The sequence below is a fragment of the Equus przewalskii genome, chromosome 2 (assembly GCF_037783145.1).
Source record: "Equus przewalskii isolate Varuska chromosome 2, EquPr2, whole genome shotgun sequence".
NCBI classification, from domain to species: domain Eukaryota; kingdom Metazoa; phylum Chordata; class Mammalia; order Perissodactyla; family Equidae; genus Equus; species Equus przewalskii.
The window spans coordinates 31,030,000-31,047,726 of record NC_091832.1 but is presented as its reverse complement, the minus strand read 5'-3'; the positions used below and the strand labels follow the sequence as shown (position 1 = coordinate 31,047,726).

The 17,727-nt window shown below is 52.2% G+C and overlaps 1 protein-coding gene across 3 annotated transcripts; it reads right to left on the bottom strand.

Moving 5' to 3' along the window:
- Positions 1-624: 624 nt before the first annotated feature.
- On the bottom strand, positions 625-16,576 carry HMGCL (3-hydroxy-3-methylglutaryl-CoA lyase). 3 transcript variants are annotated; one of them, XM_008520765.2, is made up of 10 exons: positions 16,451-16,557; positions 14,523-14,656; positions 12,597-12,680; positions 10,462-10,569; positions 9,643-9,738; positions 7,866-8,014; positions 5,481-5,544; positions 3,865-4,053; positions 2,319-2,444; positions 625-1,334 (listed from the first exon to the last, which is right to left on the bottom strand). In XM_008520765.2, exons 4-10 carry the CDS (start codon positions 10,549-10,551, stop codon positions 1,233-1,235), a joined length of 816 nt encoding a protein of 271 aa, XP_008518987.1. In that variant the 5' UTR covers positions 10,552-10,569; positions 12,597-12,680; positions 14,523-14,656; positions 16,451-16,557; the 3' UTR covers positions 625-1,232. The 3 variants fall into 3 exon arrangements, with proteins under 3 accessions (XP_008518987.1, XP_008518985.1, XP_008518986.1); XM_008520763.2 differs by lacking the exon at positions 14,523-14,656 and having other exon boundaries at positions 16,451-16,576; XM_008520764.2 differs by lacking the exons at positions 14,523-14,656; positions 16,451-16,557 and adding an exon at positions 12,800-13,052.
- Positions 16,577-17,727: the final 1,151 nt, after the last annotated feature.

The window sequence follows — 17,727 nt, the reverse complement described above, 5'->3', positions numbered from 1 at the left end:
CAGGTTCTCCCAGCCTTTGGTGTCTGCCAGACCCTTTCCTCCGAGTCGGCCTGGCATGAACACACAACTGCCTGGAACAGTGGCAATGGGGGCGTCGCCCAGAAGCCGCTGGTTCTGGGAAGTCGAGTTCGAAAACCCTCCAAAGAGCTGGAGCTCAAGTAGGAATCACAGCGCCGATTACGCTCCGCCGGCACACAAACCGTGTGCGGCCAGGGATGGTTTGTCCGCACCCTACCTGTCCTGGTGGGTTAGAAAATGAGGTCATGTTCCCGTTTAAAATAAAGGGAGGGCATACTGAGAGAGGAAACCTGAGCAAAGCAGCAAACGCACAAGGGCTTCCCGCAGCCTGGGGTGCCCGGCAAGGACGACTGACAGGCGCCAGAGCCTGGGGTACAGAAAGCTAAGGGCACCCAGACCCGGAGGAGCAAGTGGCAGCTGCTGCCAGTGGAGGAGCTTGTGCGACAGCCCTGGTCAGAGCCTACAGTCTCAGAAACAGCGCCTCCAGGGGGTTCTGGCCAGCCCTGAGTAAGCCCAAAGCTGCCGAGTTCTGGTCACTATGAATTTGGAGCTCAGGTGGGAAGACAGAGAAAATCCAGAGATTAATAACTGAAGTCCACATTTTCCTCTGAGTGCAAATGTAAAGATGTTTTATTCCCCCACTCTCATACATACACATCTGCACAACAGAATACTGGAATGTTTCTGTGTCATTAAACTGTAGTTACATAAGCTGATTTCACAAATCACATTTAGAGTAGAGATTTTCCAGAGGTGCTGGCGTTGGCAGGTGGCCACCAGAGCTCAGCCCTCACCTCCTTCAGCAAATGCCTTCTGCCAGCTTGGGAAAAAACTCCATACCCCTTTGCCCTATGACATCAGAGAGCAATGTCCCCAGGGCTACGGCAGGGTCGCGCTGGGTAGAGGCGCCTGCTGGCAGATTTACTTCACCCAGAGATGAGACTTGAGGATCAACCCAAGCTGGGGAACTGGGTTCCCAAGTGCCCTGAGGCACTCAGCTCCCAGGCTGCTGGGTCTGTGGTGAAAGGAGCCCTCCAGGAAGGAGGAGCTGAGGCCGCGCCCCTCGCCTCCTTTCTTCCAGGACAGACTAGCGCAGGGCTGGCGGAGGTGCCTGCTCTGGTAATTGCACTCCCAGTGCCACGCACTCCCTGGTGCGTCATCCCCGCGTGCCCCTGTTCCTACACAGGCCCCGGGGCTCTGGGTGGGCAGAAGGCTCACAGTTTACAGGTAGCCTGAGCCACTTTCGAGCTGGTTTTTCTGTTCAGGGCTTGACAGATAAAGGTCCCAGCTTCCAGGAGCTTCTGGAGGTTCACACCCTTCGAGAAACAAGTCAGAAGATGCAGTAAGTCATGACATGCCCTCAACACCCAGGGAAACAGACAACTGTGATACTGGAAAAGTAAGGGTGAAGACAAACAGGCTTTGTTCCTCTGATGTGGGACACCGGCTGCCCGTGAGGTCGTGTCCTTCTGGCGTCTGGGGTTGGCCCTGTGACTCCCCCTGTGTAAGATGCCTCAATCTGTGCCACGGCTCGTAGTGCTGCCACCAGGGTAAGATCTCATGCGTCTTATCCATCTCCGGGGCCTAGCACAGGGCCTGGCCCATGGTAGTCAAAGACTGCATATTGACGTGAGGACTGTGAGGCAGAGAGAGGCAGGAGGGCAAACACCAACTAAAAGGGCCGCACCAAAACCTCTGTTCATCACAATAGCTCAGACTGTCCCGTATGCTCAGCTCTGGGCCAAGCATTCTACATTTTCCTACCTAATCCTCCTAACAGCCCTATAAGACAAGTGCTATTAACATTCCCATTTCTTAGCCCCAGAGAGGTGAAGTAATTTGTCAGGTCACATAGCCTGTGAGTGGCAGGATTAGGTTTTAAACTCAGTTCCGTCTGATCCCAAAGCACAGATGCTATGCTGCTTCCAACCCACACTGAGGGCCCTTACTGACTCTGACAGAGCCCGGGGGTCTGTCTCACTCCACTGCCCTCATTTTTCAGAGAATGAAACAAAGATCCAGGGGGAGCTGACTCATTTCAGGTCACAGGCCGACCAGGGCTCCTTCCCCACACCACAGCACCTCCCCGAACTGAGCTGTCTGTCACTGAGCCTGGCCTTGTGGCCTCAATCAACCACACTCTGCCATTCTGAAAACATCCCTAATCCCCAGCACACTTCCCCTCTTAACAGCACCCCGCCCCCCAACCCTAAACAAACCCCATGGGCTTCTGTCCTCTGGCTTCAGGCTGAGCTCCGGGCAGTTCAAGGCTACCACCACCAGGGGGCAGGCGGGCTTACCGTGTGAATGCCCAAGCCGGCCAGCATGTAGACGAGGTCCTCAGTAGCTAAGTTTCCCGATGCCCCCTGTGCATAGGGACAGCCTCCAAGTCCTGCTACAGAAGAGTCCACGACACTCACCCCCATCTGGAAACATAAGGATGGTGAGACATGGCTGTCACTGTGGGGACCAGAGCCTACAAAGCTAGTCCTTATAAACCTCTCAATCAACTGCTGCCTGAAATTCCACTGAGTTTTATTCATTCCTTTGGCTAAGAATTCTGTAAAGTGAAAATCCCACTGAAAGAAAGTGACAGTGTTTCTCCTTTTAGTTCCTGGAACAGTGTGAGTCTTCTGTGGACATAGTGTTTCCTTTGCCAGGAATATCTTCCCTCAGTTCCTTTCATGGCGGACTCCTTCTCACCCTAAGGTCTCAGCCTAAAAGCCACTACCTCAGAGAGGCCGTTCCTGATCACCAGCGACCTAAAGTAACCCCCTCGCCTGCTGAGATTTCAGGCCCGTTGTTAAGGCTGCTCTCACTTCAAGTCCGGCCCCTCACCCCACGGGCCCATTTCCCCAGGCCAGGTGCTGCTCGCTCTCCTAGGTGACTGCCACGTTCTCCTCTCTCCTAATCCTCTAACAGACCCTAACCTTGACAACCACAACTCTGAGGAAACAGACCCAGAAGGCAACAGAGTCCCCTGGCTTAAAGACATGAGCCTCTAGGAGATAATTTGAGATTAAAAAAAAAAGAAAGAAAGAAAGAAAGAAAGAAAGAAAAAAAAGTGGCCCAAGACTGCCCTAAAGACAATAGATTAGACTTGGCCTAAGGCTACAGCAAGGGAGCCTGTGGTGAGACACTCAGAACTTCCTAAGAGCTGCCTGTCCATGGAATCATCATTCTGGGCCAGCCCATCAGAAGCAAACCTCAAGGGAAACCCATTCTGAGGTCTTAGTCCAATCTTCAGGCTACAACATTCAAGGTTCTCCCTGTGAGCGACCTCTGCCTACTTCCCTGCGTCCTGTCTCCTCGCCCGCCCCCTCCACATATGCGCGTGCATGCATGCACACACACACACACACACACACACACACACACACACACACACACACGTGCATGCTGTCACAGGGCAGGGTCCGTCCAGGAGTCCTCCCTGAACCCCAGCTTAGTCCCACAAAGCGGTGCTGCCCAGGCACCTTCCCGCTCCCCTTTCAGCCGCTCAGCTTCACGGCCACAGGCCTCTTGCGGCAAATCCTCTCCGACCTCCCCAGCTGGGGTGGGCGCCCTCCTCAGTGCCATGCTCCCTATCTCTCCCTGGCACTTGTCACAATATATTAGGATCATCACCTAGCTCCCTCGACTGTCTCCCCTAACAGACAGATGGGCGCTTTCACGGCAGGGGCTCATGTCTGTGTCCAAGGTGGCCAGCCCAGGGCCCGGCACACAGGCATCAGCATTCCACACAGTGAACGCTGGCTGAAAGAATAAAGAGAACAGGGCTGTCCCGCTGCCATGCCCTTTGGGAGAAGGGACACGTGCCTTTTTCCTAGGAGATGCCCTGATTACCTGCAGGGCCATCAAGGTGTTGGCCAGGGCCTGGCCATAGGTGTCATGGCAGTGGACAGCCAGGGCAGCCACAGGCACCTCCTGCATGACAGCAGACAGCATATCCTTCATGCCCCCGGGGGTGCCCACGCCGATGGTGTCCCCCAGGGAGATCTCGTAGCAGCCCATTGAGTACATCTTCTTGGTGACCTGGGGAAACAAGCAGGCGCTGGAGGACACCAGATTCCTCCCTCCACCAGGGGTCCTTCGCCTGTGCAGAACATCTGAAGCACTAAAATCCTATCGGATCGCAGGCTCCTTACAGCTTTGAGTGGGGATGATAATTCTCATTCTGCTCCAGAAGCCTGGGACGTAAGGGCGCACTGGCCGCTGTTGCGGGCGCCGGGGCTCCAACTCCTGGGCGCGCCTCCCACCCACTCAGACTTCAGTCCTTCACTTACCACCTTCGCACTGTGTCAGACCCAGGCACCGGCGTCAGTGAGACTCAGTCCTTTCACAGAGCTTTACCCTCACGAAGAAGATCTGTGAAGTCATGGGTCTGACGTGCTAGTTATACAGTTTTAATAGAAGTACCTAACTGTTTAAATGTTTAGAAGCCCATTTGCAAACCCGTAAAATCACTGCAAAACCAGAGCAAGGTCTGCCCCGCCTGAGGAGATGCTGCCCCCACTGTTCTGCTGGAGAAGGCAGAGGAAGGACGTGGCAGGCACAAGGGCCCAGATGATACTCCACAGTGGTCTGCTGGACGGAGGAGCCGGTGAGCACCCCCACTGCCCACGTGGGCAGAGCTGAGGCGCCGCGGCAGCCTGTGGGGCAGAGGGGCAGAGGAGGGGGCAGGCTCGGCAGTGCCGTGATGCTGGATTAAAATCCCAGATCTGCCGCTCCCTAGCTGTGGGACCTTGGCAAGGGACTTTGCTGATTTCTGAGAAACAGTGGGGAGCCTCTGTAGGGCTACGGTGAGGCAGCGGCACTGGGAGGCTGGGGCCTGGGCCCAGCGCCGCTCAGTCAGCGGCTGCTCCCGTCACCACTCCTCACTCCTGGATGCTCCATGGTGTTGTGGGAAGAGCAAGTGGGCCTTGGAGGGAAACAAGATGGGGGTTGAGACCCGGTTTCACCATCTGCAACCTGCATGGCAAGGTGGTCAGTCTGTTTCCTCAACTCTCAAGTCTGCAGGGTGGTTCTGAGGACTAAATGACACGAGCTCTTGGGTTGCTCAGACTCAGTCCCCACGCTGGTTCTTCTCAGAGCTGACTGGTTGCTGCTCAGAGGCTGTCAAGTGGCCTCTCTGGCCGCCACGAGGAACTGCAGGGACCCGTGGGGGAGGAACCCCTCTGCAGAGCATTATCACCTCAACCATCACGTGGACTGAGCAGGATGGAAACAATTGCTGGCTTCCACGCCGGGGTGGAGGGCAGGGGCTTCCGAGGCTCCCGGCCAGGCAAGGAGGGGGCCTCCAGGAGCCAGCGCAGGGCTGTGCTCTCAGAGGGGCTTAATGAAGGAGCTGGGTGAACCAATGAAATCAGTGACCCGCCAGGAAAGGGGGAACCCAGGCCCTCGGAGCAGGCAAGGCCCCACCCCTCAGAAAAGACCCCTCCGACGTGCACACACACACACACCTCAGCGACTTTGGCTGGGGAGATCTTCCCTTCATAGGGGCAGCCAAGTGCACAGGAGACGTACCTGTGGGAAGACAGGGGAGGAATGGTGTCACAGCCCCCGAGCTCTGTGGCCAGCAGGCTGGGGCAGGGTGGCTGTCTGACACCTCCCCGGTTTGCCCGCAATCAGAAGCTGAAGCTGGGCAGGAGGCTACGTCGAGGCTATGTCAATGATGGAGAGCCAGAACGAAGGTAGTGCCACTCATCAGTGCCAGGAGGGGGCGGTGGAGAGCCACAGCCAGGGAGGGAGGGGACTGAGAGGCCTGTAGCTCAGGAAGCAGGGGTCGCACAGGTCTCAGGAGAGGCAACCAGAGAGCAGGCAGAGGAGGAGAAGCTGGCCAGGGAAGTGTGAGCAGACACCAGAGCCCCAGAGACGAGAGGGAAAGTGGCATGTGGGACGGGGCGGCTGGGGCCCATACTCAAAGGTGGGGACCGAGGACTGATGAAACCAAAGGCAGGAACAAAAGAGCTGGGCTGGCCTGAGCCCAAAGGATCAGCTGCTCTGGTGCGCTGCCAGAGGATTCACACACTCATTTATTCAACTGGCATTTACTGAGTTGCCCACCATGTGCCAGGCACTCGGGCAGCGCCTGGAGTGAGCAAGACTGACTAGGTCCCTAGCCTCATAGAGCTTATTTCAAGTCAGGGAGAGAGCCGATAAAAAGACGACGAATGAGTGAATGGGATGATCTCAGAAAGCGATGTGCTATCAAGGAGGAACAGGAAAGTGTGACAGGAGCAACTGGAGGGGGCCAAGAACAGCTAGGGTGGTCCAGGAAGATCTCTGTGGAGACACGACGCTGAGCTGAGAGAACGGGGAGAGCCATGGAAGGGCACTGCGGGCAGAGAGAGGAGCCAGGGCAGAGGCCCTGAGACGGAAGAGCGGGCGTGCTCAGACAGAGAACCAAGGGAGAAGAGCTGAGGCGTGGAGAGCAAGGGGCAGAGGAGGACGACATGAGGTCGCAGAGGCGGGCACAGGCCGCGGGTCAGCGGCCCCTGTGAGCTACGGTAAGGAGTCTGGGTCCCGGAGGCAGGCAGCTTCTATTCTCACCCGCCCCGCTGGAGATGAGGCGCCGCTAAGACCTTTCCAAGTCTAGCGAACTATTCTGCATGTTAAGAGGCATAATAAATGTTTGCTGGATAAATAACTGCAGACTCAAAGATCTGTAAATTTTTCCATTTTAATTCTCCCCCTTATTCTCCAGTCATTGCTGAGCAATGAAAAGACAAGACAGATACTGAGGGAAGAGCACAGGCTTCTGAGTCAGGCAGACCTGACGAGCCGCCGCTTCCCCACCCATCCATCTGCCCATCAGTTCCTGAGCACCTACTGTGTGCTAGCCCTGAGCCAGGAGAGGGAGCACACCAGGACTAGGAAAGATGGGGGCCCTGCCCTCACGGAGAGCACGGTCTAGTGGCAGTGGGAGGAGGGGAGAATTTAACAAGCTGCTAAGTGCCACGTTAGCAGATGTCCAGGGAACTACGGGAGCACAGAGGAGGGGCACCAACTTCAGCTGAAGGACAGAGAAAGCTTCTTGGAGGAACTGGCATCCATGAGGGGACCTGAAGATGAGCAAGAGTTAGCCCTGACAAGTAGGCTGCAGGAGGAAAGGAGTTTTGAGTCCATGGAAAGTGCGTGCAAAGGCCCAGAGGCAAGAGAAAGTGGGAGCATGTGAGAAATGGAAAGAAGCTCCAGCTGGGCTAGAATGCAGCGTGCAAGGGAAGCAGGGCAGAAGCACGCAGGGAGAGACGAGGCTGCAGAGAGTGGAGGGGGCATGTAAATCATGCTGAAAAGTCTGGAGTCAGGGCGTCACTGACAGGTTTTCAACCAGGGAGGGATGTGATCAGATGCGCACTTTGACAGAGTCCTCTGGCTGCAGTCTGGACAGCTGGGTGACCCTACAGCAGACTCTTCATCCTCCTGAGCCTCTGTCTTGTCATCTGTAAGCGGGGACAGCCCCTCCTTGCTGGGCAATTGTGCGGCTACAGTTAGGTAACGCAGGGACCACGCCTGGCACTGCTGCTACTAAAGACATGAAGCTGGAGACTTAGAGACCTAGCGGATTCTTCAGGGATCTGTCAAGAGTTGGTGGTGGAGCCAGGATTAAACTGACCTCCACGAACCCCGTTTAGTGGCCTGTCCTGCTAGATCCGCTGGTGAACAGACCCCAAAGTCAGGTTTGGGGAAAGCAGTTGCTAGGATTTCTTCTGACCACATTCACTTGGGAAAAGCACCTAGGTGTGGAGCTCCTGCCTGCACCCAAGAGGAGGAGTTGGCAGGGGAGGGTTGCTGGAGTCAGAGCGCAGCCCGCTCCAGAGGGTACGAGGAGAGGGGACCAGACTCACCCTCGCACAGGGATGCTGGCCGCCCGAGCTGCCTTCAGGACTTCACCGAACCGCTGAATGCTCTCCTCGATGGAGCAGTTGATGTTCTTCTTGGTGAAGAGCTCCGAGGCGGCTCCAAAGACGGCTACTTCCTTGGCTCCCGCGGCCACCTGCCAACAGCCAGGTGACTTCCTCTCAGCATTTTCTCTTCAAAGAACAGTGACACAGAATGGCCAAACCCTTGTCTTATAATGGATTTTATGATAAATGAATGTTAGAGGCTGAACCATGTCCTTCCCAAAAAGATCTGTTGAAATCCTGACCCCCAGGACCTCAGAGTGGGACTTCATTTGGAAATAGGGTCACTGCAGATTAACTAGTTAAGATAAGGTCATATTGGTCCCTATTCCAATATAAGTGGTGTCCTTATAAGACGGCAGCCATGTGAAGAGAGAGAGACACAGAGCAGAAGGCCAGTGAAGACGGAGGCAGATGCTGGAGTGACGCATCTACAAGCCAAGAAGGCCAGGGGCTGCCAGCTGCCACCAGAAACTAGGAGAGGAGAATGGAGAAGCTCCTCTCCCTCAGAGCCCGCAGTAGGAACCCACGCTGCCAACGCCTTGATTTCAGATTTCTCACCTTTAGAACTGTGAGAGAAGACATTTCTGTTATTTTAAGCCACTTAGTTTTTAGTATGTTAATGGCAGCTGTAGGAACTTAATACAGTGAATTATATTTCAATAATAATGAAATCTTGGGGGGCCGGCCCGGTGGTGCAGCAGTTAAGTTCACACGTCCCACTTCTCTGCGGCCCGGGGTTCACCAGTTCAGATCCCGGGTGCAGACATGGCACTGCTTGGCAAAAGCCATACTGTGGCAGGCGTCCCATATATAAAGCAGAGAAAGATGGGCATGGATGTTGGCTCAGGGCCAATCTTCCTTAGCAAAAAACAAAAAAGAAGAGGAGGATTGGCAGCAGTTAGCTCAGGGCTAATCTTCCTCAAAAAAGAAAAAAAAAGAAAAAGAAAGAAATCTTGGCCTTCCCCCAAGGACCAAGACTGTTGCTGCCATCACCACCCTGGAAGTCACTCTTAAAAGAAGCTTTTTGCCTAGGGGGCTGGCCCTGTGGCTGAGTGGTTGGGTTTGCACGCTCCACTGCAGGCGGCCCAGTGTTTCATTGGTTCGAATCCCAGGCGCGGACATGGCACTGCTCATTAAGCCATGCTGAGGCGGCGTCCCACATGCCATGACTGGAAGGACCCACAACTAAGAATATACAACTATGTACCAGGGGACTTTGGGGAGAAAAAGGGGAAAAAAATAAAATCTTTAAAAAAGAAGCTTTTGGCCTAAATTCAGAATCAACATCTCCAATGATGTTTTCATCTAAAATTATAAGAAAGTTGGCAGATACTAACAACTATTTTTGAAACTCTTGTGGAGACCTTGATTATCTTTCTTTAAAGAGGAAAGAGGTAATAACATGAGCTAATATTTATGAAGCAATTTTCTTCTGCCAGGCTCTTGCCAAGGGATGTACATGCACTCTATCTTCCGAGAGCCTCACAACGTTGGGTTCCACCATAGCCCTATTTTATAGGCGGAATCTGAGGCTCAGAGAGGTTAAGGAGCTTGTCAAGATCAGAGAGCTGGGAGTGGCAGGGCCAGGACTGCTCCCGCGTCTGTCTGACGGTGCTCATTACCATTGGAGACAAGTCATTCACAGAGACATCCCAGGACAGGGACCAAGGCCATCCATCTCACTTCAGGGGCCCCCACCCACAAGCTAGTCTCTTACCGCTGCCTGGAAGCCTTTGAAATTTGGGGTCAGGACTGGGTAGTTGATGCCAGGAAATTTCTGGATGCCCTTCAAGACTTCAGTGTGGTCAGCCATCTGAGAGCCAAAGGAGACAGTGCCCAGTCACTGCCAGGGTCATGCAGAGCGCTCCAGCACAGAAAACCTTTTTATTGTAAAACCTCTGTTCGCCAGAACCCGCGGAGAATGAGTCCTTTTGCAGAGCCGAGTCTCCCCAATGCTTTTAGTTTGTTTGCAGATGGGCTAGAAGGCTCCCCGGTGTGGGTGATACCCCCAGTTTCTCCATATGGCCCATACCGCCAGCTTTACATGAACAGTAACGGCAGTAACACCACGACCAGCCGTTGACTGAGAGGGTCCTCCGAGCCAGGCACCAGGCTCAGCTCTCTCTGTGCTATTTAACGCTCGGCTGGAACAGGATCTTTCTTCCCACCTGACTGTCTCTGTGAAGGAGGAGTTGCTAGTCTTTCCCTTTTACAAACGCAGAAACTGCGTCTCTTGCCAGGCCTAAAGATTCTAGACTTCTAGAGCCAGAGGACACCTGCGAGGTCCTTTTCAACCTGGAGAGGGGAAGGCCTCCCCAAGTCACCAAGCAAGGCAGGGCAGAGCTAAGCCTGAGGCCACGCCTCCTGCCTCCTGGGCGAGGTTCCCTTGCTGGACGGCGCTCCTGCGCATCACCTGAGACCTCGCAGAACCAGACGCCTGCATAGCTATGTTCAGGGCTTCTACTCACGTCCAGAAAATGCAAAACGTTACAGCCTCTCATCTGAGAAACACCCCTTGCTGAGGGCTAGGGCTCACCTGGGGAACCCACTTAGGGGACACAAAGCTGGTGGCTTCTATAACGGGAAGTCCTGCTTCAGAAAGCATGTCTATCAGCTTGATTTTCATGGCAGTGGGGACGATATTCTGTAATGGAGAGGGAAAGAGCAGAAAGGCAGGTCAGCGAAGATGGGAATACAACGGTCTCAGAGAGCAGTGCCTGTCATTTCCAGGCCTTTGCTCCAGCAGGCACTTCACTGTCCCAACTTCCAAACACCAACACGCATTCACGTGTAATCCTCGCCCACAGGCGGGGTACACCGCATGTCTTCGAGTTCTACAGACAGCATTTTGCAGTGGAGGGTTAATATTTACCTGAAAAGGAGTTAATATTTACACAAAAACAATATTTTTCTACCATACAGGCTTTTTCTTAAGTAAATGTTTGTTAATTTATGACCTCATTATAAACAAATTGAGAGCAACGTGTCATGGCCTGAAAGGGCACATAACTAACCCTCTGGGTCCTATGAGATGGGCCCCCAAAATATCACACCCTCCCCTTTTGTGTCTCCCAACTGGCACAGATCTCATCCTCACCTGTTCAGCCTATTGCTTCTTTCTGCACCCCCACCCCCGCCATGTCTAGCTGCTCACCACACTCCATGGGGTCCTCTTTCCAAATCTACATCATTACCCCATGCTATTATGGCATGGTCTCACTCTACCAATTCATCCCACTCAGGAATCCTTCCAAAACACAGTCTCCATTATGTCACCTGCCTGCTCAAAAGCCTTCTATGGCTCCCTAGTACTTACAGGATTAGGTCAAAAATCCTAAGAATCCCAAGTCCTTCTTGCCAGGCCCTTGCCCAACCCCCATCCAATTCCTCTCCCACCACTCTACCTTAATCCATTCCACAAGGAATTTTTGAGAGCCCTCCATGTTCCAGGGATTGTACTAGGCGCCAGGGACACAGCGGTGAGCAGAAGAGACAGGATTCTGCTCTCATAGAGCTTACGGTTTATTGTTTCTAACAAGTACTATTTTTTTTTTTAAAGATTTTATTTTTCCTTTCCCCCTCTAAAGCCCCTGATACATAGTTGTATATTTTTAGTTGTGGGTCCTTCTAGTTGTCGCATGTGGGACACCGTCTCAGCATGGCCTGAAGAGCGATGCCATGTCTGCGCCCACGATCCAAACCAGTGAAACCCTGGGCCGCCACAGCAGAGTGCGCGAGCTTAATCACTTGGCCACGGGGCTGGCCGCCAGCACTCACGATTAAAGCAAAGCTACCCATGCTTTAAAAAAAAAAGGAACAAGCTGTTCGTCTTGAAAAACTAATTAATACATCATTATTTCAGTAAAAAACATGCCAAAACCGAAAGAAAAACCCCCGTAAAACCTCCGAGAGATAACACTATTAACAGCCCACCATGTAACTTTCTAGGTCTGTGCAGTCCAAGGCATGAGACACTAGCTATAAGTGGTTATTTAGTTTAATTAAAATTACGTAAAAACAAAAATTCAGTTCCCCAGCCACACTAGCCACATCTCAAGTGCACAACAGCCACATGTGTCTAGTGGCCACCACACGGGATGGCTCAAGTCTAGAACATTTCCATCTTCACAGAGAGTTCTATTGGACAGCAACGTTCTAGATCCTTTGCTAGGTAGATGCTCCCACACATATATATACTTTGTTTCTAACGCAAAACTCTAAGATTAAAAAATATATATACTATTTTATAATCTGCTTGAGTCACTTAATATATGCCTGTGTAATGAACAGCTTCATAATATTCTATTTTATGGAAAGTCATTAATGTATTTGATCTATCTTTCCCCACACTGAGCAATGAGGTTGTTTCCAACTGTTGTGTTATTCAACAGGGTTGTAAGGAACATCCCCGAAGACAGATCTTTGAATGTGGCAGCACTTACCCTCCAGCCTGCCCCATGGGGCCGTGAGATGGACTTGGGGACACCACACCTGTTGCACCATCATCTTGGATCACTTAACTGTCCCAGCTGTCTGCCTGGCCTCCGCGACCCGGCCCAAGTCCAGCATCGCGATCACGTCTGGTAAAGCTCTATCCATCCCATCCCCACTGCACCTACCACATGGACCTCTCAACGCTCGAAACCCCTTTTTTGATTGATCCATCTTTACCTTTTCATTTTGTAGTCCGTCTCGGGGACCAACTTCCACAATTTTCACTCGTTTTGGGAAAGTACCCACAGATGAGGTGCTGACCTTTGGTTTAAAAGAGAAAACAAAAGTAACAGGAAGAGACTGTCACAATTCTCCAGGGGCACAAATCTAAAAGAATGGTTGCGTCTTCACTAACACTGAGACAAGAAGCAATTTCTTACCATTTAATCACATTTGGTCTGTTTTAGAATTAAGAACAAAAAGAATATTTCACTTAGAAACAGGAATGAGCAAGAGATTCACGCTCCCGGTACAGGCCCTTTTCCAACTCCTCTAAGTCCAGACCCATTTCCAACGGCTTATCTGATAGCTGACCGTTCAGGTTGTTTCTTACACAAACCTGTCTGCACCTCTCAAACTTAGGACTTCCCAAACAGAACTGTTTCATTACTGCTAAAGCTCAGCCTGACTTCCTCTTTTCTATCTCAGTAAAAAGCATCCCATGCATCCTGTTGTTTAAGCCAGAAAGCTGACTCATCCCCTCCCCCATTCACATGGCCTATAAGGTTCTTACCATTTGGCTCCTGCTGATCTTTTTTTTTTTTTTTTTTTTAAAGATTTTATTTTTTCCTTTTTCTCCCCAAAGCCCCCCCGGTACATAGTTGTATATTCTTCGTTGTGGGTCTTTCTAGTTGTGGTATGTGGGACGCTGCCTCAGCGTGGTTTGATGAGCAGTGTCATGTCCGCGCCCAGGATTCGAACCAACGAAACACTGGGCCGCCTGCAGCGGAGCGCGCGAACTTAACCACTCGGCCACAGGGCCAGCCCCCCTGCTGATCTTTTTTTTTAATTTAATTTTTTTTGAGGAAAATTAGTCCTGAGCTAACTACTGCCAATCCTCCTCTTTTTTGCTGAGGAAGACTGGCCCTGAGCTAACATCCATGCCTGTCTTCCTCTGCTTTATACGTGGGACGCCTACCACAGCATGGCTTTTTGCCAAGCACTGCCTTGTCTGCACCTGGGATCCGAACCGGCAAACCCTGAGCCAACGAGAAGCAGTACGTGTGAACTTTACCCCTGAGCCACTGGGCCGGCCCCTCCTGCTGATGTTGATGAACTTACTGCTTCCTACTGTTCTACACGCCACCTCCCCCCCGCCCCTTGCCCCCACGGCGGTCCAGTCCCACAGCAGGGCCTCAGTGCTGACTGTTCCCTAGGCCCAGAATGCTCTTCCCACATCGGGCTCCCTCTCACCTTTCAGTCGTAGATAGGCCTCCCCTGACCACCCTTTCTAAAACTGCCCATCCCCTCACCCTTGTTATTTTCTACTTCAGGGCTGTAACTCCTGCCTTCAGAGCACTGCTAAATAATCCCTCCAGGACAACATAAGCTCTCTGAGGGACTCTGTCTCAACTTTCACTTCATCCCTCGTGTTTGGCCCTGTGCTTGGCACAAAGCAGGCACTCACTAAAAAGTTACTGAAATAACAAATAAATGCACGCAGGGCAGAGCTGCCCCAGAGGAGGGCAATTACTGGGGGCAAGAAGGAGTAGTCAGTCTTGGACTCTGTGGGGATGGACGGATGGAGAGGGCTCCGTTCTGTTACAATCGCAAGCTGGGTGATGACAAGGTGACTGGGTTCGAGGGGAGGTGACACCTTCAACTGCTGAAGACATGAAAAAAATGGCCTTCAGTCTCCTCTATATAAACTCTGCCCCAAATCTTCCCTTTCTCACCACCAAGTGATACAAGGCTTATTTTCCCTCGTTCCCCATCTTTTCTTAATGCTCCAAATCTTCAAACTAACTTCGTTTTACCAGATTCAATCCGGATGAAGATACTGCAATAGGGTGAGGAGAAAGGTGCACTGTGTAAGCTGCTGGGATCCGAAACTCTTAAGGAAACATTCCCTGCTATGGACCAGCTGGAACTTGAACAACTCACCTGACTGCCCTTGGTTTTAGCAGCAGAGCTTCCTAGAGACTAAGGTGATGCGCCCTTGAATTCCATGAAGTCAACAGGCTAAGCGGGAAGGTCTCCCTCCAACAGGGACGTTCAGCCTGTGCTGGTACATGACCCTGAAATGATCCCACTGGGACGTAAGCTTCCTGAGGCAGGAACCGTGTTTCACCCATTGCTATACTTCCGAGGCCCCGGGACATCACGGGGGCTCAATAAATAACTGCTGAACGTTGTTGAATGAATGTGGAACTTGCTTCCAAGTTCCTTTTATTGGAAACAGAATAAACTTAATTCCACTTCCTTCTCCAATAACAACTCTTCATATAATAACAACAAAATAACAATTCACATTTATTAAGCATTTAATTTTTGACAGGCACTTATAAGAGCCTTCTACCTATTAACCCATTTCATCCTCTCAACAACCTTCTTAGGTGGGAACCATTATCCCCATTTTACAGTGGGAGATCTGAAGCCCAAAGAGATGAAGTAACTTTCCCAAGGTTACATGTTTACCTAGTCACTGAGCTAGTATCTGCACCTGGCAATGCGGGTGTAGAGCGCATGCTCTTAATCCCTAGGCCACGTTGCCTTTTTGCCACCCTTCGGCCCTCCCAGGTTTCCTGTCTTGATTAGACACCCACGTCCTTCCCTCTGTAAAGGTCTGCTCAGAGATGATCTAACCACACAAGTCCTGAGCCACAGCCTTCCGGGCTACAGTGTATCTACATCAACACCTAATACTGACGGAAGGCCAGAGCTAACTCCAGCATCAGGACCTCATTCAGTCCCTACATGGCGGGGCCTATCATACCGCAACTGCACAGAGAAATAAACCACCTCAGAAAGATTACCCCGAATCACCCAGCTGGGGAGTGGGGAAGTTGGGTCCTGACCGTCTGCGTCTGATACCTAGTCTACGCTGGTAACCCCCTGAAGGGCCCATCACCACCATCGCATTACACTAGGCATTTTTTCCAAAACACCTTAATATCATCTCATTTAGTTTTCTTAACTTTTCAAGTTGGAATTACCATCTTTATCACACAGAGGACAACTGGTGGAGGAGGGGGCCCAGTAGACACTAAAGTGGCTTTCTGAGAGGGGCCCACGGCCAAGGCGGTGTACGTCTCCCCACTGCGGTTACAACTCCTAAACTCTCTAAGGCAAAACCACGAGCGACGACCACTCACTGAGAGCTAGAACAGCCTCAAACGCTTTACCTACACTGTCTTTAATCTCCAAAACCCCGAGGGACGGTTTATCCGCGTTATATATGAGAAAACCGAGGTTTAGAGTCAACAACTGCCGCTCAGCCTAGAAAGTGGCAGACCCACTGGGACACGAGCACAGCTCGAGCTCTAACCGACACAATTGTTTCAACCTTTCGTGCAACTAGCCTCCTAGGCTTTCCCTCAACCACGGAGCGTGAGAGGGGCGGCAACACCAGGAGCGAACAGGCCCAAAGTAAAGTTCAGGGGAACCGCGGCCCGAACCTCGGGCCCCCGCGCCCCGCTCGGCGCGCGGGGACGGCTCGCCCAGCGCCCCGAGACGCCCCAGGAGCTGCACACGGACGGGGGCGCGGGGGCGCCGCGGCTTGTTCCGCGCGGAAGGGACGGGACTCGCAATGCGCGCCGAGGAGCCTGGAGAGTTCGGAAGCTCACTTAGCGGGAGAAGCTGCCAGGGTCACCGGGAGGCGATCGGGACAGGGAGCTGGGACGCCCGGGTAGGGCAAGTGGCGCCCGTCCCTGGGCCTCAGTTTCCCCATGCCCCTCGAGGGATTTGGGAGGGACAGAGAGGGCCCTTCCGACTCTGGCCTGAGGCTGTCCGAGAGCAGCCGCCGCGGGCCACGCGCCGACCGCGACCGTCGCGGCGCCGGCAGAGCCCCCCTCGGCGGCCGGGGCACTTACAGCCCGCAGGGACGCCAAGCCCGCCAGTCGCCGCGGCAGGCCCTTCCGCACTGTCGCCATCTTGGCCCGGCTTCCACCGCGGCCGCCGACTGAGGCCCACGTGACCGCCGGCCGTCAGGGGGCGGGGCGACGTGGGGACGCTCCGCGCTGGCCCCGCCCCCGCTCCGCCCCCTCATCGATTTTATTCCTTCTGGTGGGTTCTTTTTTTGTCCACTTTGTCTTTTCTGAGCACCTGTTATACGCCGGGCAAAGGGAGGCGCCGGCACTCTAAAGATGAACAAAAATTAACCGAAGTCTCTGACTTCATGAGTTTAGAATCCAGGAGGTGTGGGGAGACATATTAATAACACACAAATAGTTGTGTAATTACTGCCTTTCACAATCTCGAGATGAAGCATTACTATTTGCCAATCACTGCTCTGCGTTCTTTGAGCGTATTAACTCATTCAGCACGATCTTCAGGATTCAAATGCAGGCAGCTGACTCCAGAGAGAAAAGGATCCTTTGATTTCATACCGTGAAGGATGAGTAAGATCTATCCAGGTAAAGAAGTTACGTGAAAAGCTTTCCAGACAGAAAGCATAGCACACGCAAAGGCCCTGAGGCAAAGAAATGGAAGGCTTAGAGCAGTGTTTTTCAAAATGCATGCTGTGCCCCATTAATTGGTCATAATATCAATTTCGTGGGTACCAACTTTTTTAAAAAAATACAATAGAAACTATCAGAGTGCATTGTATAAATAGTAAAGCTAAATACTGCTTTGTAAGACTTTTGTTATTATATATGTCAACCAGGTTGCAATGTGAAATACATTTCTAACTGTAGGCTGCCATTAGAAATGTTTGGAAAACACTGTTTTAGAAAGATGAAGACCAGAAGGATTGGAGGGTAGGGAGAGAGTAGGAAAGGGACGTAATAGTAATAGTGAGACAGGAGAAATTGGCAGGGAGCTTACCACGGGACTTTGGGGAACAGGTTAATAACAGCTATCCCAGTACCAGGGCATTTCAAAGGTTTTAAGCAGGGAGATATAATCAAATTTGCCTTTTGTAAATAGTCACTGTGGCTACTGGGTGGGTGGATATCCAAGTGGTGAGTGCACTGACTGGCACTCTCAGGGGAGGCAAAGAAGGCCCTGTCCCTGCCTTCAAGGGGCTTAGATTTCACCTGGGGAGAGAACATGACATAGTAAGTGTTCTTTTATGCTTTTGCAGCACTGAAAATTTCCTCCCTCATAACAGAGCACTGCTCATAGAATTCTCAAACCTGCAGCTAGA

Coding starts and splice junctions, on each gene's coding strand:
- HMGCL (XM_008520763.2), bottom strand. CDS start 16,510: ATGGCGACAGTGCGGAAGGGCCTGCCGCGGCGACTGGCGGGCTTGGCG. Junction 4,054..5,480: donor CCCCAGCCAAAGTCGCTGAG/GTGTGTGTGTGT, acceptor TTGTTTCCCCAG/GTCACCAAGAAGATGTACTC. Junction 1,335..2,318: donor CCGGCTTGGGCATTCACACG/GTAAGCCCGCCT, acceptor TGTTTCTCGAAG/GGTGTGAACCTCCAGAAGCT.